We start from the raw sequence: 27,980 nt of genomic DNA on the forward strand, positions 1-27,980 counted from the left end.
TTAATCCATAACAACAGTGTATATGACAATATGTACATTGCAATGATAATTACAAATTCCAATGACGTCCGTCGTTTAATTCTGTTCTACATCTGTGAGACAATATTAAATATTTGACTCGTCTCGATGGCATTAACAAATCATTCATTATATTTTTCCTATCCAATTGTCAATATCAGGAAATATATATCCTTTACAACATTTAATTGGAATACTCCAGTAGCCAAATAACGATGTCCTGCAATTGATGGTAAAGGACCACCCAAATATTTCACATTTTCACAAGAGAAGCTGACAACTTCATTTTCCGAAGCCTTGCTTGCCAGCAGGAACAGCCAGCCCAAGCTCCTTGCATTGCTCTTCATCTGGTTGCAAACTCCTTGGGATCGCACCAAAAATCCTCCGCGTTGCTTCAAAACCAGATGCCACATGGTGCACATATGCAGATGCAGTTTCCATCTTACCCCCCAAGTTCAATGACGTAGACATAAAGTTTTTTGAGGGAGATTCTGACAGTTTTGCTGTCGATGCCTTTTCTAGCTCAGCACACCTTAAAAACCGTTCGGTGGCAGCCGCCCATGAAAGCTCATACCTTTGTGCCTCAGTAAGCTGGGCAGGCTGTTCAGCCAGTGCTTGCTGTGTGAGCTTGACAAACCCATCTCCATTGTCATATGTTCGGCAATTTGGGAACTGCTTGAAGAAGTCATTCGAGGGGTGATTGGCGCACACAACAATTTTACCCATTGCCAATGCTTCTGCTGTGGTCGTGCAAACCACATCTGTGGTGCTTGGATTCAGGAACACTTTATAACTGAAAAAAATACAAGTAATATATGTAAACATTCCAACAAAGCTTAGTACGAAAAATGATAAATTCCAACAAAGCTGAACATCTATAAAGAAATCTCGATTTAATTGAGGTGTACTTGGAAGAAGACAGGTTTTACAATGATAACTAAACTGCCCTTGAACTAACTTGTAACCGTGAGATAAATTAGATTTCCATACCTATATTCACTTATATGGTAACAAACATGAGGGAGGATAAAAAGGAACAATAAGTACAAAGGTTAGCATCTGGTTTAATTGAGGGTTTTTTTTGTATGCTGTAAATTGTTGGTGGATGAGAGCAGTAGGGAATTAACAGAAACCTACTAGCATCAAACCAGTAGGTTTCTAGACATCACACCTAGGGTTAAGTTGCATCATAAGAACCTAGAGAAATGCATAAGCTGCCACTTTACAGAGTTACATTGATGTAAGTCATGTAAGCTTTTAGACACCTAGAAACCTTTAAGGTATAAAGGTCTTCTATCAAAATCTTTGAACTTAGTGATCTAATATGATTCCAAATCAAACAGTCAATTCCCATACGTGGCCCATCCTATAAAACTTCTATGCCCAACAAAAATGATAGTCAAGAGTCTCAAGACTAGCCTGCTTCTAGAAGAATCATTGCTGGTGCTAAGGCAATTCTTGGGAACTACATTTTTGTTATCTGAATGTTGTTAAATAATACAATATTAAAGTGATACCATGAGGAAGCAGAAGAGATAGGCAGAACGCTTACTCATGAAATTCAAGATCAGCATGATCACGCCCAGGATGGACTCTAACAGCCAGTTCCAATTTTTCAGCAGCTTCCCGAACTTGATCAGAGTCTTCCCCAGCTCCATATAAATCAACCTCAAGTCCAGCTAATTCCTTTTGATGGTCTTGAAGAAGTTTGAGCAGCTCCTTGTAGCCTTTACTCCACACCATTTTCCCAATGTAGTAGGCACCTTTGCTGAAGGCTTGGCTTCCATTTTGTTGCTGCTCTAGCTTTTTCTTGCCTATTTCCAGAAACTTGGGGTTGACACCATGAACATTGCAAATGATCGATTGAGGATACTCCTGGGTGGCAGCAGATAATCTGATTACCTACAGAAAACCATAGGCAGAATCTATTAGCAAATATATCAGGATAATGAAAACAATAGAAACCACTACCTATCTATCCAAATTTAGAAAAGCCATTGTAATAAATAATTGTAGCACATCAAATGGAAAAGCAGTACCCCACAATAGTACTGCTGTTATATAGTAACAACTCATACAGTAAGTACATCAAATCCTATAGCAAAATAAAGAAAAGGGTAGGTGACCTAGCAATTGAAGCAAAGCAAAAAGTAAATCACTGTCCGAAATAGTATATATCAGGAAAACATAACATTAATCAAGTTTTACCTTGTGACAGTATATACTGACAACCCAATTATTAACATATTTTAGAAGAAATGCTTGCATTCTTCCATTCTTCTCCCTCCTCACATATTCCAAATAATTGGTGTGGATAATTCCTATAACCAGCCCGAATTTAATTTTCCATCTCTTCCCATGATGATACCACGTGAGGTGCTCAGGCTCCTCAAGGATAGCAATATCTGCCTTTTCATCAGGAATTATCTCAGAAATATCTCCGACAGCAAGAATGCTCCTTTTGTCTAAGGAAAACTGCAACAGAAGTGAAGTCAAAGTTAGTCCTACTGCATATAAAAGGAATGTGAGGAAAACAGAAGCCATACTTCATGGTACCAAAGCAAGGAAAACGTGAATATTGCTTTGGGTACAGGGAAATATGGGACAACCTGGATGTCCATGACTCCAGTGCATTGATCATCTAGCAGTGAAGTTCATTTGTGCATCTACCATGGTAGTTCTAACATATATTTACCTTTCCAGGATAAAAAAGTATACTGAAATCAGATTGAAATCCAGTCCTCTCATGAAGCCAGTGACGGATATAAGCCTCTTGCCCTGCCGGTGAGCTAAATGTGATGTTGTTAGGATACACCAGTTTTTGATCTTTCAAAGATAACCAAGGAATGACCAAACTAACAATCCTCTCCCCATCTTTTGCAAGATACGCTGCACGGAACAAAGGGTTGACAGCAGTTCCGGTCATCCATGGAAGGCTTGCAGTGGTAAAAATCGCAATATGCCTCTTTTTATCCATCCAATCATCAGTTACGAACGCCACAACTAATCACCTTTATATCCTACTACAGTCTTAAACCCCGATCACACAGCTCAGGACCACAAAGAATCGTAATCTAAACTGCATTAAGAGATAAAAATGAACCATCACTCAACCTATGCATCAATGAACTATCCATGTTTGCAACCTATTGAGAAGCAGTCAAAGTAATCAAGCATGATAATTGTAGTAAATTAACACATCAATAGTATCAAAAAGAGGAAAATTAACTATGGAATAATAGTTCATGGTTCCTAATTGGATTACTAAATCATTTTCTACTATTATTCTTCTCTAACTTAACAAATTTCCCAAAAAAAAAAAAAAGCATGATCGCAATATAATGAGATCCAATAAGCGACATCAATACTCGGAATCCGGTTGCTTCATATATGAATTCATTGAAGAAATGTAATCGAAGCGACTTAAATTGATCGATAACACAGAAACTGGTATAATCAAAGGCTATATTACTACGCGAAAATCAAAGAGTTTGAGAAGAGTGTACCTTGTAAATTTGTGAGGTCCGTCGGAAGTGAAGCTCGGAATCGGAAGGAAATTCCGGCGAAGAGAGAGAGAGAGAGAGAGAGAGAGAGAAGAAGAAGTTGAAGATGGTTGGGTACTTGGGTTTGGCTTGCGTGAATGGAATACAGACTTACAGAAGGAATAAACGATACAGTCGTCTGTTTTGACACGGTAATTTGTTTGGGCGGACTGGTGTGATACGACGTCGTCGGGGGTTGTTTTACTGTAACTCTATTTACTGACCTCGTAGAACGTTTGGTGCCATTATTATATTTAAATCGCTACGAGCATGAAGGCCGTGTTTGTTTGCCCAAATGTGATTTCTTCTTGAATGAGTTGATTTTTTTTTTTCTTTCATCTTAAAATGAATTTCATTAAATAGAAGAAATTATTATAACAGTTTGAACAATATAGTTTGGAGCTATTGTCAGCTACTCATAACACAAATCCGACCAACATGTTTAAACACATCTTTCTATAAGAGCTAGACAATGTCTAATAAATTATGAGGCTGGAAAGATGGTTATGTGACATTGGAAACTCTAAATTCAACAAAAGGTCAGATTAATTGCGGAAGAGGACGTTGGCATACTAATTGGGTAAACGGCCTAGAAACCCTTAAATGAATTACATGTGCTCAATTGGACCCACTTCGCCTTCTGAGTATTGAATACACTTATATCCCCAATTTTTTCCATTGAAAACCGACATCAGCATTCAACAAACTGAATTTAACAAATCTTGTTTATCATGTCTTTTTTAAAGAAAAAAAAAATTGTTGCTGACGTCTTGGCTCTTCAAGGACAACAAATAGATGTTGGTAACTGGAGCTCCACTTTCCCACGTACAGTTTCTAAGGCTATTCAGTTTAATGATCTGTCTTTAAGTTGTTATTGGAGCTTTTCTTTGTGATGTTTTTTTTCCTGTCTATTAAAAAAAAAAAGAATAAAAAAAGGTTAAAAAAATAATAAGTCTAGTTACCACTCCAAAACACATTTCGAGCTCAAAAGGCAGGAAACAAACAGAGCGCAAGGACTGGTTGTTTCAGGTTGTTTTGATCCAATTTCACTGAACACACTCGGAACTCCGTCTCAAATTACCAAAACACCCCACACAGAATCCAGCACAACATTCGCTAATAAATCCCCAGATTTTCGTACCAGGCTCTGAAAACCGAAAGCTTTTCCAGGTATTAACCAACTCCCTTTTCCATTTCAATTCCAATCTCATCTTTCATTTCTCACTCTATGATTTCCAATCTGGGTTCTTCTTTGATTCGCTTAATGTTCATCTGGGTCATGCTTGTATGTTCAAATCCCTGTTTGCAATTGTTATTGAGTAAGCTTGATGGTTAATAAGTTCACAGTTTCAATTAAAGCTGATTACTTTGTAGTTAAAGCTAGAAACTTTGTTAGAAGAAGTGCATGTTTGATCTGGGTTTTTTTTTTTTTTTTGAAAATTTTAGTAGCTAGAGATTGCTTGGTTTTCTAATGTTGAAGAAATGAGAGAATGTTTATGCAATAGTAGAGTTCTGAATTTCTTTTTAGGAAAGTTGTTTCTGGAATTTGAAGTCATTAGTGAGCTGCTGAAAATGTAATTGATCTTTAAACTGTTCTACTTGGGTCCATCTCTACTTCTTTAATTAGAAGAAAGTTTTGAAATTTGTGATCAGAATTTATTTCGGGGCCATAGTTTAACTGTGTTAAGGGTGAAATGGTTGGATAGACATATGTTGTGGAGACTTATGTTCAATATTGGGTGGAAAATCAAGTTTTGGCATCAAAAATTTCTACTCTACTGCTTGTGCATTTGCCCAGATATGATGAAATGTTGGCACTTTGTAAGGCTTGTAGATTTCACTAGCACTGCATGGCTCTTGGGCACTTGGTATTTATAACAAGAAAAGAGCAAAGTTTGCACGAAATGCTGTTTCTTTTGGATGAAATGAACATACTATACTATGCAAGTCAACTAGGAAGCATTATTTGAAGGAAAAAATAGCAGTTAAGTTATTGAAATGACCATTTGAGGGTGCTTCAGGGTGGATAATTGTTCTGTCACTCTTTGTGCTTTGAGGGGTTATATATTTTTGAGGGTGTGTATGCTATATATTAAGTGTGCACTATTGCATTGCACATCATTTGCATCTAAATTCATAATCATGTCTCTACTCAGATTCACGTGAAATTTGTTGGGCCAATGCAATGGGTGTAAAGAAACAATGCATCAAAATAAAAAAGTTAGCATCTTGGACTTGAATCTAATGACTATTCTTTATATTTCCTATTGCTAGTTTTGAGCTTGGAGAGATGTTGATGGGTCATACAGATGGTCTTTCTGAATCTCGGTCATCGAGGGATCAGCTACTTCCTTATGCTGAATCTGACTTAGGGGATGATGACACTGCAGACTGTTCTGAGCCAATACTGTACTCAGCCTCCTTTGAAGAGCTTGCCAAAAATATCGTTAAGTATGACACCGTTATATGGTTCTCAATATCATTGATGCTGGTTTTAGCTTGGGGAGTTGGCATCATCATGCTGTTATATCTACCCTTTAAGAGATATATTCTCCAGAAGGACATCTCCTCCCGCAAGCTATATGTTACACCTAGTGAAATAGTCTACAAGGTGCATACACTATCTGATACTTCTTTCTTCTTCTTTTTTTCTTTTTTTTCTTCTCTTTTTTTTTTCCTTTTTTTTTTCATCTTACATAAATGTAACTCTTCTTTTTATTCTTCTTTTTCCCCTCTCCGCAAAGGTGTCAAGGCCTTCTTATGTACCCTTTTTGGGCATCACTACAATTGAGAGGCATGTGCCCCTTTCCCTGGTGATTGACATCATTATTGAACAAGGTACTCCAGCCTGTTAACCTTTTCTGATTGACTAATATATCTACAAGTAGTACTCTCTTACAACTACATTATCAGTCCTAGTCTTCCTTCATATATTGAATTCATGCTTTTATTTTTCCCCAAGTCAATATGGCTGAAGCACACGAACTATATTATCTGTTCAATTCTGCAGCTTCAAGCAGTTAAATGGGGGAGTAAATGGTCAAGAATCAGGTCACTGTAAAGCTTTTGCATGCAAAGCCAAATTGCAAATACAACTTTGCTTATAATTTTTTATTGTTTTTATGAGATAAGGAAATAGTGCAAGGAAAAAAAAAAAAAGCATCCTACTGAAGTTATACAGCCATGCAGAAGGGCCATGTCAAGCACCATAAAGTCTTGAACTATAATGGATGGAAATCTGTAATCCATTTGCAATAGTCCATAACAACATGAATGTGTTGGCTATAGATCTGATCTAAAAATTCTATTTCTAATGCAAAATTTCATCATGCAGAACAACTGTTTATTTTGAAGACTAAATGTATTTAGGTTTTCCATAATTTTATCTTTCGAAAAAAACAGTGATTCCATTTACATTGTGTCGAGTATAGGTTGTTTGCAGTCAAAATATGGACTTCATACCTTTCGAATTGAAAGTATAGCACGTGGAAAAGCTGCAGCTGTTGATGAACTACAGGTTCAAGGGGTTTCTAACCCTAGTGATTTGAGGAAGGTGAATAAAACTGTCTCTTATTTATTTATTTTTTTTTTCGTTTGAATCAGAAAGCATGCTCATTAAAGAAAATTTCTAACGTTAGATGCATATTGGTTGTTCATTTTTTAATTGGAGAGTAGGTCATCATCTCAGAAGCTTCAAAAGTTATACAAGATAGCAGTATAAGTTGGAAGCCTACTACTGTCACTGCAGAAGGGGAAAGCATAGCTGGTACTCCATCCGTGACTGAAGCACCAATTCTGAGATCACCAGCTAAAAGCGTAAAGGTATAAAAGATATTCATTATTTAGCACACTGGTTTCAATTTTTTTTTTCTTCCCTACAATGTGTTCTTGTCACTGGCCATCTCTGGCCAGCTTTGTAAGGTCCATTTTGGTGAATTGAACATCTGCTTGACAATATCATGCAGATGGCAGCTTCACCACGCTATGCTTCAATAGAACGCAGAAGCATACTACCCAGTGAATTGCTGCTTAATAGACTTGAAGAAGTCAATAAATCTGTAAAGGTATATTTCATCTTCTGCTTCTGCTTCTTCTTGTTCAACTTCCCTAATTCTAGATATTCACTCTGCCTCATTTTCTTATCTTTTTCACAGAAAATCGAGTTTTTAATAGAGAAGTCACATACTCAACCTGAGTAAGAGCGGCTGAATTGAAGTTGGATATAAGTTTGCAGTGGATTACTTTGACGAACCACAACCAAATGGTGGAAAGAACCAAAAAAAAGAAGAAAAAAGTAGATAATTCTGCATTTGTCTGTAAGTCTGTAACTAGTGATGAAGTAGGATACTAATATACCTTGGTTTCGCTTTAGTAGCTGTCTAGGATGTTGAAATGTTAAAAACTACATAATTCCCTTTTGTTTTCCTAGAGGTCGAAATGTCAAATTTCCAATGAAGTTTGCTATTGAGCGTGATATTGTTGAGGGACGAAACTGAGAGAATTTGAATTGGGAAATGGAAAAAGGAAAACCTCAAGATTTTGAATTGTCATATTGACATGGCCTTGTTACCATGACATCACAATTTGCTTGGGCAATTTGAAACTTCTTGACTTCCGGTGAATGTGTGAAAGATAATTCAAGGAAATAGCCTCAGCGAAAAAGATATCTCGTATTTCAAACTGGGTAAGTAAAATGTTCATATCAACAACCGAAGTAAAAAGAAAAATTGGGTAAATAAAGTCAATTAAGAACCAATAACAAAGCAAGTCATTGAAGCAAAATCAAACAACTAGATAAGTGGACATCATTATTAAAGCAGTCAATCAACTACCAACTGAAAATGTAATAACAGCCTGCATGGAACTGCAAGAGAATTGAAACAAACATCATCTACAGAATCAAAACCAAAGAGCCACCACAAACTCCAAAAGCAAGCTGCATTTACCAAATCCAGCATACCAAATGACTTTGTTTTCTCATTTACATTTAGCAAAGGCATTGTGGCAAGCCCACCAGGATCGGAGAGTATTCACAAATTACAAAAATGGGTTTCTTTCCTCATTGACTCAATAATTCACATGTACTAGTACTCTCACTCCTGCTAGCATTACATTTAAATCGGATTTTGAGACATTTTCTTCCACTGTGGCTTGCACTTGCACTGTCCTCACTGACATTGCTCACACTACTACTTCTTGCGGTGCTTCTCACTTCCTCACCACTTTTGCGTTTCTCGGCTCTCTTCACCACAACAAGTGCCAACTGAAGTTGATCGTTGCTATCCCGAAATGACCAGATTTGGATCAGATCACCTTCACCCAGATCGTTCTTCTTAACAATGTGATTCCATTCAGATTTGAACACAAGGGACCTTTCATTTGAGCTCGACAGCTTCCATAAACTCAGTGAAATCTCTTCCTTTCTGAGCTCTGGGTCTATAAATGGAACTTTAAGCAAAGCATCTTTGGGCTTAAGGATTTCTATCTCATTAGGTCTCAGCAACTCCTTGCACAAAATTTGTTTTGGTGGCAATGTCAGCCGGTTCAGGTCAGGGTTCACATCACTCGTAAACAACTGCTTTTGTATCACCAATGCCGCATTTGGCCCATTCACCATTTGCTTGTACTTTTCGGGCAAATCAGGAGGTGGTTGATAAACACCCATGTCCACCTTCATCATATATGTTCTCTTCTTCTTCTTCTTCTTCGCCGCGGCATCCAAGTCTTTATCATTATGACAATCAACACATGGCTTCCTTTTTCTTTTCAAACACTTATCATCAATTCTTCTATTTTCTTGATCAGAAGAACCAGAAGCAATATTAGGGATAGGGCTCGTCATTTTCGAACTTTCACCACGGGGTGGCGACCTTTGTTTCTTAGGGCATACCTGTTGACTCACCAAAGATAACACACACATACCCTTCCTTTCTTCTTCGCTAACATGGCAGGAAACCTCTACCAACATATGAAGCGCAGACCAGTCCTCGCATAATTTCTTGTCCTCGTGAATTTCTGCACTCAAAGATCCCATCTTTTCTTCTTGTTCTCGAAGATATGAGAGATTTGAAGAACTGACCAGTGTACCCATCAACCTAACAAAGTTGCAGAAGTTGAGAGTCTGGGTTTAACAGAGAAACAAATAAGGGGTTTTCAGAGAGCGAAAGGGCCAAGATGATGATCAAGAATTGAGGAAGTACCCAAGGAATTGAGGAACTGACCTAAGAAATTGGGGAAAGTAAGGTTATTATAGAATTGATTACAACATAACGAGTATTCCTAATCCAACTCAGGTAAGGAAAGGAAACTTGGGCTTACCTGCTCTGGCAACGGTAACCCACAGGGGCAAGAGAAGAGGAAATATAAAGAGGAGTCTGGGCTCCGATCGATTAATCCACTAGTAAACGACGTCGCTTATGGGTTTTTACAACCGAGCAATTGAAAATTGTGTTAAATATATATATATATTTTTTTTGAAAGGGGAAATTGTGTTAAATATAAGAACACGAGGTTTAATAAGTTGAATTATAATACAAAAAAAGAAGGAAAAATGGAAATAAAACATACATTTCTTCCAACCCCATAAAATGAAAAAAGTGAAATTCTAATGTCCAAATGTAGTGGAATCTCATTTCTATTTGACTCATCGGTCTCTCTAGAGTAAGTCCACATGTGGGTCTGGGTCTCTGAGTCAGGACATTGTTTACTGCTGTTTTGTTTTTATTTCTACCTATTGGGTCAGGTCTATAGGGAAGGATACTGTTAATTCAATATTTTATTAATTTATTTATTGTAAATGAGAAAAATATGATGTAAATAATTAGTAATGATGAAGATTTTAAAAAAAAAACTACTATCAAAGTAATTAAATATTTTAGGTTGTAAAAAAAAATGGCACCGAATCTTTTTTTTTTCCTGTTTAGAATGTAAAACATATGATAAAAATTTGTAAGAATTTACCAATTTTTAAGTTTTTAACCAAGCGTGGGGATGAGCCTCCCAGCTGAATTGGGTTCCAAACCCCTATTAAAAAAAAAAAAAGTTTTTAAATTAATTTCTTATTGTTAGGATCATTAGTTTCTCAATTATATTTTGATCGTCTATTTGAAATATCTGAACAAATCGTGGCCTAGATGTAATGACCGTTCGGATTCTCGTAGTCAGCCGGTGGTTGCACCTTTGCTCATTTTCTTACAATATGGGCCTCTTTTATGCATTTTTCTTCCTCTTGCATGAATTCCTAGTTTGACAAGCAAATAAAATAATGGTAGTAATTTTTGGATCACAATATTGGACATATCGAGTTAAATAAAGGTTTCATTTTCGAACCGTTCAAAAATTCTAAAGCGGAGACCTTTAGCATACACATGATTTTGTGAAATTTCAAAAGTTCAAATAAAAAGTAAATGCTTAACTGTAGGGCTTTTCTTTTCTTTTCTTTTTTTGGGTGAAATGAATTAACCGCATCATAAAAAATCTTCTAGAATAATAATAATAAAATTAAAAAAATCCTCAACGTTGTTATCTTTGGCTCTAAAACCAAATGCGTGGAACACACCGGAAACTAATGGATCTCTCAAACAAGTGACACTGACAGCAGAAATTTCCTCATAACCCCTAAACCCACTCGATCTGAACCTCTTCCTAATCCTACCTCACCAAACAAAACCCAGATCAGATTCACTCCCAAATCTCCTACATTTCCACATGCAGAGCAAGTAGGATGAGTAGGAAGAGAGTTTTGATAGTTGGAGGAACAGGTTACTTGGGACAGCATGTATTGCAAGGCTTTTCAGAGATTCAAGAAACCACTCCTTGTGATCTGGCATTTACCCACCACTCAAGTCCTCCTCCCCAAGCTTTGCTCAATGCATTTCCTAGTGTGCTGCCTTTCTCTGTGGATTTGAAGTCTGGCAATGGATTTGAAGCCATTTCTCATCAGTTTGGTCCGGTCAGTTCTCACCCCATTAAGCAATTTCTTGTATATGTTGATTGTGATTAGTGATTTTATAATGTTGGTGCTATGATTTGGAGTAATGGGATTTGTGGAAAGGTCAATTTTGTTTACTGGGTTTGAATTTTTTGAATGCCATACTGCCCTGTTCTGCTGTTGCGTTTGTACCTTAACTGCTATGTACTAGCTTTATGGGTTTTGTTTTGTCGTTGTATTAGATAATTACTTTTCTTTGGTTCCAATTTTCTGAGCTGAGACGTGTGCATTAGTATGGTTCTGTAATGTGCTTAGGGGAACTTAAAATCTCTGAACATTCTAAAACAATCAAGTAAGCAACTTTTAAGTGCTGAGAGGTTTATTCAGGTGAATTCACAACCTGATGTATGTACCTTAACTGCAATGATCTAGCTTGCATGGGGTTTGTTTTCTTCTTATATGGATGATTGCTATCCTTCTGTTCAATTTTGAGTTGAGATGTGCACAATACGCCATTAGTTGTTTAGGGAAACCTACAATATCTCAAGTGCTAAAGGTATTTTTCTTATGGTATGCGATTTGATATTGTTGTTCAAGTAAATAACTTTTAAGCGCTGAGAGGTGTATTGATTTGAATTCCCAGCCTGATGTGGTAGTAAACTGTGCTGCACTTTCGGTTCCTCGTGCCTGTGAAATGGATCCTGCTGCAGCTATGTCAGTTAATGTGCCATCTTCTCTTGTTAATTGGTTATCGAGCTTAGAAGAGAGTAATTATCTTCTGATCCATTTGTCAACTGATCAAGGTAAGTGACTCTTAATTGTTTCATATACTGTAATTTGTTCATATTCCTAGTTCAGTAACTCGGTAAAGATGGATCAATAAAAGCAAACAAGAGAAAGTGGTAAGAACTACAATGGCACATAGTTATTACTTAGCTTTTGCCATCAAATAAACTTTCTCAAGTACTTGAGATTGATATTTAGATTTTTAATTACATTATTTACTTTATATTGTTAAAGACCCCTGTTGGTCTACAGTTCAGGTAAATAAGATAAAGGAAAGGACGATACAAATTGTTGGATTAATTAACTTAAGTGTACATATTGTTGGATACAAATTGCTAAATAGCTATTTGTAGATGGGGACTGATGTGATTTTCCATCAGTTTATGAAGGGGTGAAGTCCTTTTACAAGGAAGATGATGAAGTTGTTCCAGTAAATGTTTATGGGAAATCAAAAGTGGCAGCTGAGCAGTTCATTACTGAGAAATGCTCAAACTTTGCAATTTTGAGAAGCAGTATCATCTTTGGGCCACAGACAATCTCACCGGTTTCAAAATCTCTTCCGATTCAGGTTTGCAAAAGAGATAACAGACATTAAAATTGTACTATTGCCACTTTGTTGGCAGATTAGCTTGGAGACCATATGAAAAATTGAAATTGGATCTAGGCTACTTTACTTTGTTCAAATTAGTGATACTTGCAATTGATGTAGTGGGTTGATGGTGTCCTCTCCAAAGGAAATACAACTGAATTCTTTCATGATGAGTTTCGGTGCCCTGTGTATGTAAAGGATGTCGTAGCAATCATACTTGCTTTGTCCAAGACATGGATATCAGGTATGAAGTTTGTAAACTAATGCCTGCAATATGTTTCTTTTTGGTTAAATGTGTTTGTCGTGGGCTATCACGAGACTACTGTTATTTTCTACTTCCTATTGAGAAGTACTTTCACTTGTGTTTTCATCGTACTAATATTCAAGGAAATTTTTGCAGAGGCTAAGCAAAGAAAATTGGTATTGAATGTTGGTGGACCGGACCGGGTATCCCGTGTTCAAATGGCTGAGACAGTTGCTGATATAAGGGGATACAACCTCTCATTAATTAAATCTGTATCTTCATCATCGGTATGATACTTTGCTACATTTCTAGTGTTCTATTATGTTTGAGATACTGGCGTTCAACTTCATCACCTTTACATGACCTATATTTTCAAGTTGCATTCTGACTTGGTTTTCACTTTGCCATTATCTGGACATCTCCTATATGATCGAAACATGCAACAAAAATGTCCAGCCATATGTTTTCTCCTCTTTCTACCAATTAATAGGATAATGATCAATTGTGTATGCTCACCAACGAAAGCCTATCATTTTTTAAGCTCCTTGGAGTGGAGTTGGAATAAGGGTTAGGATTAGGATAGTTGAATGTTCTTAGGGTAAATATATAAAATAAGGTTTTGGCTTTTGTCGATTAAAGAACCTTGTTCTTTATGTTGCCTCAGTAGTCAATTTATTTATTTATACAGTATTCGTGTACCTGACAATATTTCACTGTCATGTTCATCTTCAGCTTGATCGTGGAGTTATGTCTCCTGCTGACATATCCATGGATATAACTAAGTTAGTTCAGACGCTTGGTATTTCTCCTATTTCATTTCGAGATGGTGTCAGATTGACGCTTGAACTGTGACCAGTGACCAAGTCTTGATGCCATGACGGTCTTGTAAATTGCTTCCTCATTGTAATACTGAGGAGTACTCATCAATTTCACCCATACTTGATTGGGGTAAAAGTGTTGTTAAGGTGTTCTAGAGAAACTGTCTTTTATCCCTAGAAGCTTCAATTTGTTGAAGGATGTCGACATAATGTGTGTCTCTACAAACTAGGGTTTAGAGTTGTAATAGAAAAGTGTTCTAGGTATTCAATTGTATTTGGATTCTATTACCTATTGTGTACCTTGTAACTCCCTATATAAAGAGCTCATATTATCAATAATAAACACAATTATAATTCTCCTATAACACGTTATCAGCACGAGTTCTAACCCTAGCCCAAAAGAAAAAAACCTAAAAACTCTCTCTCACAAAAATCTGCCGCATCCCTCCTTACCCACAAAAACCCTACCTGCAGCCCAGCCTCCTGCTGCAAGCTTCCTACTGCACGACCTGCAGTCCTTGCCTGCTACCTCTCCTCCTGCAACCTGCCGCTGCTGCTGGAAACTGCTGTTGCTAAAAACTGTTGCTCGAAACTGCTGTTGTTGCTGAAAATTGTTGTTGCTGCTGCCCTGCGCACCTACTGTTGCTGCCATTTATTGCTGTTGCCCCAAAACACGCCTGCTCCAACACACGCGTGTCCTCAAGCCAAGAACAATCACGTAAGTTTTTGTGAATTAAAGTTGTTGCTTTCAAGTATTTTAAATTCTTTTAGTTTCTGCAGAATATTAGAATATATGTTGCCAAATGGTTTTGAGTATTTAACAAAGCGGAATTGTGGGGATTCATGCTTAACGAACTAAGAGTGTTCGTATGAACTAAGAGTGTTCATAATTAAACGAATTAAGAGTGTTCGTATGAACTAAGAGTGTTCATAATGTTTGGACTAAGAGCGTCCGCAAGCATTAAATTGTGACCATATTAAAACATCATTGTTTGGTCTAATCCAAAAGAGAGATTCTTGGAAATTGATTTCTTGGTAGCATAGCTCGGAAATCTTATTATTTTAGCTTTCGTGGAAGTTTAACTCCGAAACTAATATACCTTCCCTTCTTATTTTCAGGATGTCGAATGAACCTAGACTCGACTTTCCCATGCTTGACTCAACAGGCTCAGATTACCACAATTGGGTAACCGATGTTGAGAACCATCTCACTTCAAAGGGAATATTACCCATAATCCAGGCACCTAACCCGGATCTTGTGTTCGTGTGAACACCTACAAAGCATTCTCAAGCAGTTATCTTGATGCGACGCCATATGGACAAGGCATTCAGATTGGAGTATATGTCGATCAAGAATGCAAGAGAGCTATGGGTAGCGCCAGAAGAGCGCTTTGGCAATGTCTAAGATTCCCTCCTCCCTGACTTGAAGGTTCAATGGAACAATCTGCGCTTTGTTGATTTAAAGTTTGTTGCTGAATATAATTCAGAAGCTCTTCGCATACAGTCCATGTTGAGGTTTTGTGGACAACTTGTCACAGAGCAAGAGCTAATTGTAATTGAGAAAACTCTCTCCACCTTCCCCGTTTCAGCCATTGTGGTATCAAAGAAAAACCATATTGAAGTCAATGCTGGACGGATCACGAGGTTTCATTAGCTTATCAATGTTATATCTGTAGCTGAGAAACATGATAACATACTCGTGAGGAATTATAATTCAAGGCTCATTGGAACTAAGAGTGTTCATGAGGCGAATTATAATGCACCCAAAGGAGGGCGCAAGGAGCGGTACCCTAAGAATGAGGGACATGAGGGACGTATGGGCCCATATAACCGCCCTAACCAGGAAGGAAACTACAAGTTTGGTGTGGATACACGTGATGGTAATGCCACACGTGGGAGAGAGGGTCGTGGTATCCCTAGCCGTGGTGGGGGCGCCATGGGTCGTGGTGGTGGCACCAACCCTCCTAGGGAACGCCGGCAACGTGCACCTCAATTAAAGGGAGGCAACCACAATGATGTATGTCATCGATGTGGATCAATTGAGCATTGGTTCAAGCAATGCAAAGCAAGCGAGCAACTAGTAGCAAGATACATGGCATACAGGGACCTGAGGGAGCAAGAAGTGTACCTTGCAGAAGAAGAAGAAGATAGTGGAGATGTCAATCTCACCATAGAGGACTTCAAAGCTGAAGATGAAGTGCACAAGGATGCAGCAGACTTTGATTAGATTAGTCCTTTTATTTTTCCAAGAACTTTTGTAATGGCAATATGCCTTAGTCAATAAATGACAATTGTATTAACTCTTTCTTATGTGGCGGAACCACTAAAATGTGATGTCTAGGAAAGTCATTGAGATAATTGGTATTTAAGAGAGCCTCGCTCCACCAACATCTCTTTCTACTTTTCTGGTCATATTTGATTAGAGTTACCAAACGGATAGAGTGACTACAATGTGTCTTAGTTTGATTTTATTTTGGATTAGATTTTTGGAAACTTTGATGTAATCATCGGCTATTAATAAAGTGTCAATTCTTTTACTTAATGTCTTGGACATACCTTAATTTGAACTTTATTATATAAGAGCCAATGGTTTTCATGTAGAAACACATTATGAGAATGGACAGAGTTCCTTTGCATCACCTCTAATGACTACGGACATAAACGAGTATTAGAGAAACTTATGTGTTGCTCTAGTGGGTTGTATGCAGCCACTATTTGAGATATTGAATCCAACAATGTCATGAGAGACGACTTATGGGATTCTGACACATATAGGCTTTGGCATGATGATCCGTGTATTAAAGACTTTACACGGACATCCATTTTTAGAACGAAGAAAAGTAAGAACCAAGAATTGGTTAGAGGAGCTGCACATGCGCCTCATGGCGCCATGATTGTGCAAAGACCGGCCACACATGGTCAGCGCCGCCTACCCCCTGCGGCAAATGCATGGCATTGACGCCATAAACCCTTATTCAACTCCTCTCCCTACTTCTCAAGTCCATTGTGACATTGTGGCTTAACCAAAACCTTCATTAGTTGATTATAATGCCTATGTTTCGTTCGGTAAAGCCTGTTATTTAGGATTGAGACCATCCTATGCAAAGGAGTTTGAGGAAATAATTCCATTCTCACAAAGAATCTAAGAGAATTATGTGGATTTGATCAACCAACTTGCGAACCGTATAGATGTTTTATGGTGTTGGTTGATACGCAAACACGCCAGTCACTTGTTGTGCCATTATCCACTCATAATGCTGCTTATACTACACTCCTAGCACATAACATATGGCTACGGGCTCACTACCCAGATAATCTCATTCAGTCCATTTGACTTGATAATGCTAGAGAGTTTACATCGAAAATTTTTGATGACTATCGCATATCATTGGGTATTGATATCAAGTATCATATTCCCATGTACATACCCAATTGGTCTGACGGAAAAGCCACCATTAAAAGACTACGATGGTAGCACGGAATTTGGTAATGCGCACAATATCGCCTGCAGCTATGCTCATTCGTCTACGACTCATAGCATCCACTCAACTTTTATTTGCGTTATACCTAGTGACTGGGTTCGAGTCTAAATATCTCGTACTTATGCATATTTGAGTGCGCGGTTTATGTGCCAATTGCGCCGCCATAGCGCATCAACATGAGTCATTGCAAATTGCAATGAATGCATATATATATATATATATATATATATATATTTGTGTTGGCCATAGGCCTCCAACCATAAGTCTGCTATGTAAAACCCTTGATAGGCGATCTTTATTTAGCTGGATTTGTGAATTGTCACTTTGATGAGACGGTTTTCCCGTCGTTAGGGGGAGATTAGAACATCAATGTTCAACAAGAACGACAAGAATTTTTGTGGTCTGTCCCCACTATGTCTCATCTTGATCCCCTAAAAGTGACGAGATCACATATACCTGCTGCAAACATGCCTGCAAGGATTGATGTCCCCACAAGAGGACATGGTGCCACCCAGAGAAGATGGGTACGGCAACACCACTATGGATGGTGGTATGGTGACGCCACAGAGGTGGCATAATGGCGTCACAGGCCATGGGTTCCGCTAGAGAGAATAGGAGACTCATAGGTTCGATGGATTCTCGCCTTAAGAAGAGAGTGAGTATGGCACAACTTGATCCATTGATCATTGATACTCAAAATTCATCTCATGAGAATATTTTGGATTGTGGTTATATCCAAGAGACATCGTTGGGGGACGCCTCAATGTTAGAACCAATTCCTGAGAATATAGAGATCTCTACGAACTACACTAGTGTACATGAGGACGTGGAATTGTTGAGACCAATGACATCGAACCTTACTCCGTTGAAGAATGCCAACATAGAGAAAATTGGCCTAAATGGAAAGATGCGATCCAGGTTGAATTGGATTCACTAACGAAGAGGAAGGATTTCAGGCCTGAGATGCCAACACCTCCTAATAGGTCTTCGTTAGATAGCGTGATGAGAAAAAGAGATGGTAATCTCGCCTTATGACTCAAGATTTCTCACAACGCCCTGGAATCGACTACGAGAAGACATATTCTCTCGTAATGGATGTCATTGCACTCCACTACCTTGTCAGTTTGGTAGTTTTCAAATAACTGAACATGCAGCTTACGAATGTGGTCACTACGTATCTCTATGGGGATCTAGATACGGAATATAATGACGGTTCTTGTGGACTTCATTTACCCAAGTCAAGTAGCTCTAGACCACGAAGCATATTTGCAATGAGGTTGAAATGGTCACTAAAATGACTACTTGATTGGGAAGGGATATGATGAACTATGTCCACGCGTTTCCATGACAAGTTCCGGATTTGCAATTGTCGCGGTTTATGTTGATAAACATAATTGGAACCCTTGAGAGTTAAGGGAAACCGCTGAACACCTGAAATCCGAGTTTGAGAGGAAAGACCTTGGGAGAACACGGTTTTGTCTAGATTCAGAACTTGTATACCGTGTCAATAGATGCTTAGGAATTTTTGATAAAGTCAAAGAAGCACCATGGTCGTCCGTAGTCTTGGCCTTAAAAGGGATCCGTTTCGTCCCAGGAATGATGACGAAAACGTGTTAATAGCAGAAGTGCTTACTTATATACAATAGGCGCATTATTGTACTTAGCACAATACAAGACCGGACACCTCAATTATTATGAACTTGTTGGCTAGATATAGCCCCGCGCCAATGCAATGCCATTAGATTGGTATAAAGACAACATTTCGATATTTGAGAGGTACGATTGATATGAGCTTGTTCTATCCCTACAGAGAGAAAAGAAATGACGGAAGTGTGGGATCGGACCCCACAAGGCAAAATGCCACCTTCCGTGCTCCTCCTCCCCTCCATCAAAATTACAACAAGCACTTCTAAATATTGAAGTGAACCAAATCCGATCAAAGGATAATGTAGCGGACTTATTTACTAAGTCGTTACCAAAATCCACCTTCGAGAAACACATGAAGAGCATCAGATTGAGAAAGTTATCCGAACTTTCATGATTGTGGCAACTAGGGGGAGATATTGACATTAGAGGGAGGCATGATGTCTACATGTTCGATCTCGAAGAGTGAATGACGTGTTGTGCTCTTTTTGTCCTTCGACCAGGGTTTTTTTTTTGTCCCACAGGGTTTTTGTTACTTGGCAAGGTTTTTAACGAGGTAACAATCAAAGCATCATCACCAAGTTTGAGCGGCACAAGGGGGAGTGTTGAAGGATGTCGACATAATGTGTGCCTCTACAAACTAGGGTTTAGAGTTGTAATAGGAAAGTGTTCTAGATATTCAATTGTATTCAGATTCTATTACCTATTGTGTACCTTGTAACTCCCTATATAAAGGGCTCCTATTATCAATAATAAACACAATTACAATTCTCCTACAACACAATTGTATTATTATGAATTTCATTTCCACTAGTTTCAGAATGAAAATGCTCATGACCCAAATCTTAGACAATTACTGATTGTCTCATTAGCCTCATAGTCTGTCTCTACGACTCCAGGCCAATTATAAGGATAAACAATTTTAAACAATATTTTGAAGCAAAAAGATATTTGCTTGTTACTAATCAAGAGGGGCGTATTACTAAAATTCTTTAGTAATTTTTCAAAAGTAATTAACTGAATAATGTGGTGGGAACGAGAAATAGACATTCAATACTTATATAGTTCGACATTAAAGCTTGCTTTCAATGCTAGATACAAGTTTTCACAAACTATAATAAGAGAGCTTTGTATATTGTTAAATGCATGATTGAATATCAGTTCATACAATTTTGACGTCTGCAAAAGCTCTCTTGGCCCCAGATCTCAATGTCATTCCGTCAGTTCTTCTTCACCATGCCAGCTTTTTTAGAATTAGAATATCTATTAAATATGGAGTTCATTGTAATTCAGTACAACTTCAAAACACACATAGGAAAACAAGTTACAAATATGACAGTTCGAGCACATTCTCTTCACACATCACAGGCAAATATTGAGCAAGTTTGCCACAAATTTATTTATTATGTATTACGAATTTAAAGAGTGAGTCCAACTTACAGGAAAATACACAGAAACAAAGCACAGATCTTAGTCCTTATTAGCAAAATGAGGCCGACAACAAGTCAGGTGCATTGATCTTCACAACCATTTCAACGTCTCCAGTATCTCTGATGTACATAAACATGTCTCCAGTGATGACCAAATCTTTCTTCCAGCTGAGGGAATATCTTTAGAAGCATGTTATACATAGCTCTGTAATACCATTTCCTCCATCTCTTGCAGAACAAAAGTGACCCGATGGAAATCCCAAACCCACATGTAAATCCAATTTCAGGACAGATAATATCCCAATCAATCTCATGTCCAGGATTTGAATGGTTTGCTTCCAACTTTGGTGAGAACCCTGTTCTATTATATGTTGTTAAAGGAGGCCCCCACAATCCTTTGTTACCTTCGAAGGAAGCTGCATCAAATGTTGAAAATTGAGCACCGCTTGGTATCCTCCCGACCAATTGATTATATGAGAGATTCAAGAATTCAAGGAAAGTGAGTTTTGTAAGCTCCAGTGGGATTTGACCGCTCAGTTTGTTTTTCGAGAGGTCCAAAGACTCTAGCTCACTCAAGTTACTTAATGATGATGGAACTGCACCTGTGAAAGCATTGTTGGACAAGTTGAGGGCATATAATGATTTGAGTTCTCCAATTTCCTCCGGTATTGATCCGTTGAACTTGTTGCATGAGAAGTCAATGGAGGTGAAGATTGTTAAAATATTGTCCAGCTCCATCTCTAAACCTTTGTTGCTAACATTGACTGTATCTTCTTGATAATAAAGGTCGTCATCGTAATTAAGTCCAATGTTACTGATCTTCCATGGGCCATTATCTTTGGTATTCCTCATGGCCTGCCAAGTTGTCAAAGCTGTTCCAGGTACTTCACCACTAAAATTGTTGTGAGCTAAGTCTATGATTTGAAGTACTGGCCAAGTGCCATTAGTCTTGCGACATCCAATGCGCCCATAGAATTTATTGGATCGCAAGACAAGGACACGCAAGGTGGATGTGTTACTCAAAAAGCATGGAAATGGTTCTGTTATAAGATTGTTTCCAAGATTTAAAACCTTTAACTGGGTGCAGTTGACAAGAGATCTTAAAAACTGGCCTTGAATTTGATTTCCACTGATGTCCAGCATTTCTAAACTGCAATTATGAGAGAATTCATTAACATTTGTAAGATTGTTTCTCCTTAAATTGAGTACTAGAAGCGTGCTCATTGTAGTCAAGCACCGGGGAACTGTGCCACTCAAAGAATTATTGGACAGATCAAGAATACGAAGATTTCTTGAATTGCATAATGATTCTGGTATGATCCCACTGAGGTTATTGCTCGAAAGCGACAAGAACACAGTGCTACCAAGCACATCTCCAATGGTACTCGGTATGGAAGAGCTGAAATAATTCCTCGAGAAATCTAGACTTAGTAAATTACTGTGATTGATTGAAGGAACTTCTACGGAATCTAGGGAGTTGCAAGAAAGATTTAGGTTCTCAAGATCACTAAAACCCCAAATCCAGTTGGGTACCTTGCCATTTATCTGGTTATCCGAAAGGTCCAATATTCTCAAGTTAGATTGATTTCTCAAGAAATTAGGAAATGTTATCAATTTCAATGACACCAACCTCAAAGTAGATAGTTGAGAAAATGAGGAATATGAGAAATTGGTATGATCAGGGCTAAGAAACAAGTTATTGTGTGAAAGATCAAGTGCAGAAAGATTTCTCAGCTGGTGTAGACCATCAAGAGGAAACGAGCCACTGAAATTATTTGAAGAAAGATCTAGAGCCCTAAGACCTCGCAAGCTAAAGATAGACATAGGTATTGGCCCTTCGAGATTGTTGCTACCCAAATAAATTGCAAGACCAGGAGCATTCAGCAAGGAGGAGGACACATTAGAAATTTCAGGGAATGGACCAGAGAATTGATTGTTGGAAAGATCAATTCTGGGAAGAGAAAACAGAGATGCTGGGATATTTCCATCGAGCTTATTGGAATTCAAACAGAGAGAGGATAGCTTAGTAAGGTTTCTCCAGTGGGTGGAATTAATAGTACCTGTTAGACGATTGTTGGAAAGTTCTATGGTGTGAACATTCTTGGCCCCACTGAATGACGGAATTGAACCTTCCAACTTGTTATCAGGCATCGACAAAGAAACCAATTGTGTAAGGTTTGTCATTGACTTGGGGATCGGTCCGGTGAAATTGCAATAATCAATATCTATGGTGGACAGCATCTTGAGATTGCCAATAGAATTTGGCAATAACCCTGAAAAATTTGTCCAGCCTAGATCCAAGTGCTGAAGAGATCCGTTCCTTGAGAATTCTGGCAAGGAACCATCAAGTTGGTAATTACCTAAAAGGCCAATACTTTGTAGAGAAGGTAACTGAAAGATCTCTTTGGGAAATGTTCCATGCAACCCGCAGTCTCCGAGACTCAAGACAGTCAAGTTTGAAAAGTTGGCAAAGAATCCTGGAACTGGCGCAGAGATATGGTTCCCGTCCAACCTAATCACGGATAGAGACCGAAGCTTAGCAAGGGACTGGAGAACAGGGCCTGAGAGATCACACGCGGACATGCTCAAGACCCTGAGGTTAGGAAGGGAATCTGATATGGCTCGGCACCACTCCCTCCCCTGTTCTGATATTTGGACCCAATCAAGATACAACTCTCTAAGCTCTGTGAGGTTTTGAACAAACGTGTGTAAATTTGGACTTCCAAGTTTTATGTGGAATGCTCCATTCTTAGAAAAATCAACAACTGCCAACCTCGTCAATCGTGAAATTTCCATGGGAATTTGCCCTGAATAATCATTAAGAGATAAATTCAGATACCTCAAGTTCAGGAGATTTCCGATTGCGGATGGAATTGATTGAGAGTTACTGCCAAGTCGGTTGTCGGCCAGATTGAGGCTTTGAAGATAATGAAGATGGAAGAGACTGCTGGAATTGTCAATTCCAGCTGAGATCTGTTCGCTGCTTATATCAAGACCCCGAACACGCCCATTACGGCTGCAAGTGATGCCCACCCAAGAACAACAATCAGTACTTGCATTCCAAGAAATAAGCCTGGTACGTGGACGGATGAAAATATCATCATAGAACACGAGGCTTTTCTTGAATTGGAGCAATGATAGTTGCTGGTCTTTAATACACTGGCTGTGAACTGCTGGAATGATGATACTGACCCAAAGTGTGATCAAGAGAAGGAAGAAATGTAGCAAAGTTTTCATTTTGGCTGATGTTAAGTGAAAAACACTTAATGGTTATGGTGGCTTTTATAAAGTGGAATTGGCAAAATCCTCCATGAGATTTGTGGTCGTTTTGAAGTGTTCTGTACTGTGGCCTAAGTCGACGAAGACTTGGGCCGACAATGACCCTGAGAGTCAATCTTGCAGTGAAGCATGCTTCGGGCAAAGTGGACGAAGACCTGGGCTGACGAAGACCCGGCCCTGAGAATCAAATTCACACTGACGAAGACCCTGACACTTGCTTCTCTGGGCGCCAACTTGAACTGCAAAGTCTAATTGAAGTCGAAAAATTTTAAATCACACAATTAAAAGATAAAATTCCACTATCAGAGGAACCTACAGAAGAATCTATAAGAAAAATAGTTTTTAATCATTCGATCTTATGCAAAGAAACGTAAAAAGGTATAGCCAATTGTACTCTACTGCTTTGCCAAAAAAAAAAAAAAAAATTGTACTCTACTGTGGGAAAGCTTGAGCATTAAATTGTGTAACATCTTGAAATTGGTTCAGAGGTTGTTTTCGGTAAACTGCTATATATGTTACGTCAATTGCCCGGACTTTGTTTGAAGTGAATATTATGTTGAAAGTTTTAGGGGATGCCAAAAGCCTTGCTAATTGTGGAAAAGCTAATGCCTTTATGATTGTAGTGTATGCTCCTTGAAATTGATTCGTTAGGTGATTCTGCAATTAATATTGCTTGCTTCATTTTATCATGTAAAGTTTTGCATGAAATTTGTGCTTGATTTTTTGATGTGAAGTTTTTCCACATTATCATCTCATTTTTCACTGATGATAGCTTATGATCCAGTTGTTTAATTTTTTAGAAACATAGTCAGTTCAATACGACCTCTTTACCTTCTATTACTGGATCCAGTTTATTACCACCATTTGATCTTCTAGCATATGTGTTCTACTGCTTGTTACAGGCTACAATTGTCAGCTACTTTAATAATTCCTACTGAAGATATGGCTTAAATTGTTTGCGATGCTTGTGATGATATCGTGATCTTTGCAGAACACAGAGAAATATCCAGGGTAATTTCGAATTCTCTTACCCTTGACTTATATTTATTAGTCTTATATTAAGAAGATTTTCATTAAGTAAAATCTGACAAAACTCGAATGAGACGAAGAAATTGCAAAGAACTATTCCAAAGAAATATATTGCAATTAGTGTAAAAGAAAAGAGAATCGGACTGCGTTTGGAGCAAAAATATGAGGGCTTGTTTCTCCAAATGCTACCTCATGTAATTGATTCATCACTAGAAGTCTGCCAAATTGGATTAATGACAGTTGGATTCAGTACAAGTCTGTCATGTCGGAGCACACAAAACAATCGACAAAAAGCTAACTTTCATAAGGAGGATGCCACTTATGGGTAAGTGAAAGATTATGGTTTAAGCTTGAAGGACCAAAATCCGCTCCACTGAGGGTAATAATAGACACAAGTATGATTTTTGGACGACTAATCAAATTTCTAAAAGCCATATGGTTCCTTCCCTTCAATGAGCCACAGCCAAATATAACTTCTTTGTAATTTTTGAGATGTGTTTGCCCTCCATCGGTCAGCTATCCACTCTAAAAAGTTAGCCCATGGTTGCCTAAGCTAATGTAGTCCATGCTGATATAAGACTAATCTTGCAGTCTATGAACAAATATGAGTATATAGGGGATACTGTTGTCACTAAAAAATTTCCATACAAAGTATGAGGGATGTTGAGGACATATTCAACCTTATGAATATGATACAGCAGCCCAACTATCCAATACACATGACAAGTAGTCATTAGGCATCATGAAGGATAATGTATTTGTTCCATTGAGAATATTATAATATCAGATGTTATAATCTGAAGTTCTGAACTTACAGGAGTATAGGGATAAGTAAAGATTCAAACCAAATTAGGGTCATGCCAAGTTTAAAGTAACGAAAGGCCTTAGGATTTGCCATCATGCAAGACATCATGCATCTACACGCACCTATAATCAGCATACCAATGCGCAACATGCTTATGTGAAAACTGAAAATTCATAACGATGCAGCATCAGAAGGAATTATGAGAAAAAATGAACAAAGGAAAAAGGAGAAGATTAATGGGAAGAGTTTCTCAAGTTTACTCAGTAGTCTGGCAACATGGACCAATGTCCGTATCTCTATAGCGTCCAATAGAACTAGATCAAACTTTTGTAAATAGTTTGACATAACTACGCCAGAAAACAAAAGATAACAGCTACATATTTAGGGGGGAGAGAGAGAGAGATACCACATAAGAGATGAGAGCTGGAGGGGCACTCATAAGAATGGCTTTAAGGCCAAACTCTACAGTAGCAAAAATCTGTTATTAAAGTCACATCAGTCGCAAGAAATTTGAAGAGATGAGATGTGAACTCCATGAGCTGCTCGAGGGCATTGTTCTGCAACCATTCACTAATGTTTCTTTAAGAAATAACATCATTGACCACCTAAATCCAAGAATACAGGAAATTAAGCATCCAGGAGAAACACAAGATACATTTATTCTTTCAGAAACCCTCTCCGGGATTAAGAGAAGTAATCCAGGAGCCAAGTTCAGATTGTAACAAATAAGTCCATCCATATCCTAATCACCATGCAATTAAGAGATTGTCCTGCACTATGTAAGCAATGTAATTCCCAAATACATATTCAGTTTGATGTCATTTGAGTTCTCTTTGCCATTGATAAGCTACTAGTGAAATGTGAAGCTTGGGTTGACTTCAAGCGATTCCAAGAGAAAAAAGGATGCTTCTAGTTACAAACTTTGTTGGTACAGCTAACAATTACAGATTTCTAGGTGAAACCCAGATGTAGAACAAAAAGAAATTAACCCCAGATTCAGCTAAAAGAAAGAACAATAATATGAAACCCAAAATGCAGAAAGAGGAAGAACACGTAGTACCTGAGAGAGCGCAGAAGTGCAATCAGTACACAAAACTTGCGAATTTCAGAAGAAATTGAACATTTCAAAAATCCTTAACAATACTAAAATAGAAAACGTGAGAAACAGAGATGTATTACAAGAGAAAGAGTAGCCCAAAACTGATAGAAGTGAAATTGCTTCGAGTTTTCCTAGAAAAATGGTTCCTCTTCTCTGGGTCAGATAAGATGCTATACGAAAACGCAACTCCTTAAGCTTCCCAAAGCGTAATACTATCCTCATATACTAACTAGCAGCAAAACCCGACAAGAAATCACACAAAGCAAACAAGATAATTACCTAGAACAATGAAATGGGTGAATTTCGAAGACGAAAATAAGAGCCGAAATTGAACTCACTTGAGAGCGAGTTTCCAGTTCGCCGTTTTAATTTCCTAATCAGTTGAATGACTTAGTGTACGGGTTGCCGTATCGGCGGAGCTGACGTGCCTTCCAATTTCGAACCCGAACCCATCTATCTTGAATTTTTGAAGTTACAAGAAAATCGAAAAAATTGAACCAGTATGGATTTTAATACTATTAAGGCAACATAAATAAAGTTATATGTTGTCTGAACTGTGAAGACGTTGAAAAAGTTAAGACAACAGAGAATAAGAATTTTGTTGTCTGAAACCTGTAGTCTGAAGCGTTTTTTGGTGAAGTGAAAATTATAGAATTTTATCTAAATTGCATATTCATGTAAGTTTTGGTTGTGACGACGTATTAGTTTGTCATATGATTTTTCAAGTATCAACAAACATGTGGTTAGCCAGTGGTTGCACTGTTGCTGTGGTGGGTCGTTCAGTTTTGTCTCATGATCAGCCGGTGGTTGCATCCTTGCTTTATCCCTTATAATCGGGGCCTCTTTTTATTCAATCTCCTTCTTCTTGCATGAATTCCTATTTTGACAAGAAAATAAATTAATGGTAGACAATTTTGAATAACGACAAACTAAATTGTAAATTTTAGGGTATGGTTTCTAAACCAAACTAGTATGTCGGTTTAATTGAATTTTCATTGCACTTTTTTGAATGGAAAATCAAAATCATTGATTCAGTTTGTGGTTAGTAATTAAAAATTGAATGGATATAATCAAATTCAACCTTACTATCTTATGTAGAGAGACTACTATCAGACTAGTAATTTTTAAACCACAGTGAAAATCAATGCATCAAAAGATTGGGCATACCGGATCAATTAAATTGAATCAGAGTAAGTATACCAAATTCTAAATAAAGTGTTTATATTCCAAACACTCAAAAATTCTAAAACGGAGCTCTTTAGCATTCACATGATTTTTTGTTATC

At 37.9% G+C, this 27,980-nt stretch overlaps 5 protein-coding genes across 6 annotated transcripts; 2 read left to right on the forward strand and 3 right to left on the reverse strand.

Annotated features, from left to right (window-relative positions):
- Positions 1–3,684, reverse strand: LOC112180925 (digalactosyldiacylglycerol synthase 2, chloroplastic). Its single transcript, XM_024319502.2, has 5 exons — positions 3,525–3,684; positions 2,714–3,097; positions 2,227–2,493; positions 1,571–1,920; positions 1–811 (listed from the first exon to the last, which is right to left on the reverse strand). The coding sequence occupies exons 2-5, from the start codon at positions 2,993–2,995 to the stop codon at positions 301–303; spliced, it is 1,410 nt and encodes a 469-aa protein (XP_024175270.1). The 5' UTR covers positions 2,996–3,097; positions 3,525–3,684; the 3' UTR covers positions 1–300.
- An 863-nt stretch (positions 3,685–4,547) lies between these two features.
- Positions 4,548–8,052, forward strand: LOC112186296. 2 transcript variants are annotated; one of them, XM_024324658.2, is made up of 7 exons: positions 4,548–4,730; positions 5,835–6,171; positions 6,305–6,398; positions 6,992–7,113; positions 7,236–7,382; positions 7,526–7,624; positions 7,715–8,052. In XM_024324658.2, exons 2-7 carry the CDS (start codon positions 5,851–5,853, stop codon positions 7,757–7,759), a joined length of 828 nt encoding a protein of 275 aa, XP_024180426.1. In that variant the 5' UTR covers positions 4,548–4,730; positions 5,835–5,850; the 3' UTR covers positions 7,760–8,052. The 2 variants fall into 2 exon arrangements, with proteins under 2 accessions (XP_024180426.1, XP_040368920.1); XM_040512986.1 differs by lacking the exon at positions 4,548–4,730 and adding an exon at positions 4,748–4,879.
- A 376-nt stretch (positions 8,053–8,428) lies between these two features.
- On the reverse strand, positions 8,429–9,402 carry LOC112167894 (B3 domain-containing protein At2g31420-like). The gene has a single exon (XM_024304994.2). It carries the CDS (start codon positions 9,400–9,402, stop codon positions 8,620–8,622), a length of 783 nt encoding a protein of 260 aa, XP_024160762.2. The 3' UTR covers positions 8,429–8,619.
- A 1,703-nt stretch (positions 9,403–11,105) lies between these two features.
- LOC112182816 (spore coat polysaccharide biosynthesis protein SpsK) lies at positions 11,106–14,239 on the forward strand. Its single transcript, XM_024321362.2, has 6 exons — positions 11,106–11,511; positions 12,134–12,293; positions 12,657–12,844; positions 12,986–13,109; positions 13,266–13,396; positions 13,842–14,239. The coding sequence occupies exons 1-6, from the start codon at positions 11,284–11,286 to the stop codon at positions 13,959–13,961; spliced, it is 951 nt and encodes a 316-aa protein (XP_024177130.1). The 5' UTR covers positions 11,106–11,283; the 3' UTR covers positions 13,962–14,239.
- A 6,256-nt stretch (positions 14,240–20,495) lies between these two features.
- Positions 20,496–23,720, reverse strand: LOC112167902 (receptor-like protein 35). The gene has a single exon (XM_024305005.2). It carries the CDS (start codon positions 23,718–23,720, stop codon positions 20,586–20,588), a length of 3,135 nt encoding a protein of 1,044 aa, XP_024160773.1. The 3' UTR covers positions 20,496–20,585.
- Positions 23,721–27,980: the final 4,260 nt, after the last annotated feature.

The sequence above is a fragment of the Rosa chinensis genome, chromosome 1 (genome assembly GCF_002994745.2).
Source record: "Rosa chinensis cultivar Old Blush chromosome 1, RchiOBHm-V2, whole genome shotgun sequence".
In the NCBI taxonomy this organism is placed as follows: Eukaryota; Viridiplantae; Streptophyta; class Magnoliopsida; order Rosales; family Rosaceae; genus Rosa; species Rosa chinensis.

What these genes read in the sequence shown, in the direction of transcription:
- LOC112186296 (XM_040512986.1), top strand. Translation starts at nt 4,848, where the DNA reads ATGTTCAAATCCCTGTTTGCAATTGTTATTGA. An exon ending in CTAGTGAAATAGTCTACAAG is followed by an intron (nt 6,172 to 6,304) that starts GTGCATACACTA and finishes CTCTCCGCAAAG; the next exon opens with GTGTCAAGGCCTTCTTATGT. An exon ending in ACCCTAGTGATTTGAGGAAG is followed by an intron (nt 7,114 to 7,235) that starts GTGAATAAAACT and finishes ATTGGAGAGTAG; the next exon opens with GTCATCATCTCAGAAGCTTC.
- LOC112167894 (XM_024304994.2), bottom strand. Translation starts at nt 9,402, where the DNA reads ATGACGAGCCCTATCCCTAATATTGCTTCTGGTTCTTCTGATCAAGAA.
- LOC112167902 (XM_024305005.2), bottom strand. Translation starts at nt 23,720, where the DNA reads ATGAAAACTTTGCTACATTTCTTCCTTCTCTTGATCACACTTTGGGTC.
- LOC112182816 (XM_024321362.2), top strand. Translation starts at nt 11,284, where the DNA reads ATGAGTAGGAAGAGAGTTTTGATAGTTGGAGGAACAGGTTACTTGGGA. An exon ending in TTTCTCATCAGTTTGGTCCG is followed by an intron (nt 11,512 to 12,133) that starts GTCAGTTCTCAC and finishes TTGAATTCCCAG; the next exon opens with CCTGATGTGGTAGTAAACTG. An exon ending in AATCTGTATCTTCATCATCG is followed by an intron (nt 13,397 to 13,841) that starts GTATGATACTTT and finishes GTTCATCTTCAG; the next exon opens with CTTGATCGTGGAGTTATGTC.
- LOC112180925 (XM_024319502.2), bottom strand. Translation starts at nt 2,995, where the DNA reads ATGGATAAAAAGAGGCATATTGCGATTTTTACCACTGCAAGCCTTCCA. An exon ending in TACTTTTTTATCCTGGAAAG is followed by an intron (nt 2,494 to 2,713) that starts GTAAATATATGT and finishes CTTCTGTTGCAG; the next exon opens with TTTTCCTTAGACAAAAGGAG. An exon ending in TCAGTATATACTGTCACAAG is followed by an intron (nt 1,921 to 2,226) that starts GTAAAACTTGAT and finishes GGTTTTCTGTAG; the next exon opens with GTAATCAGATTATCTGCTGC.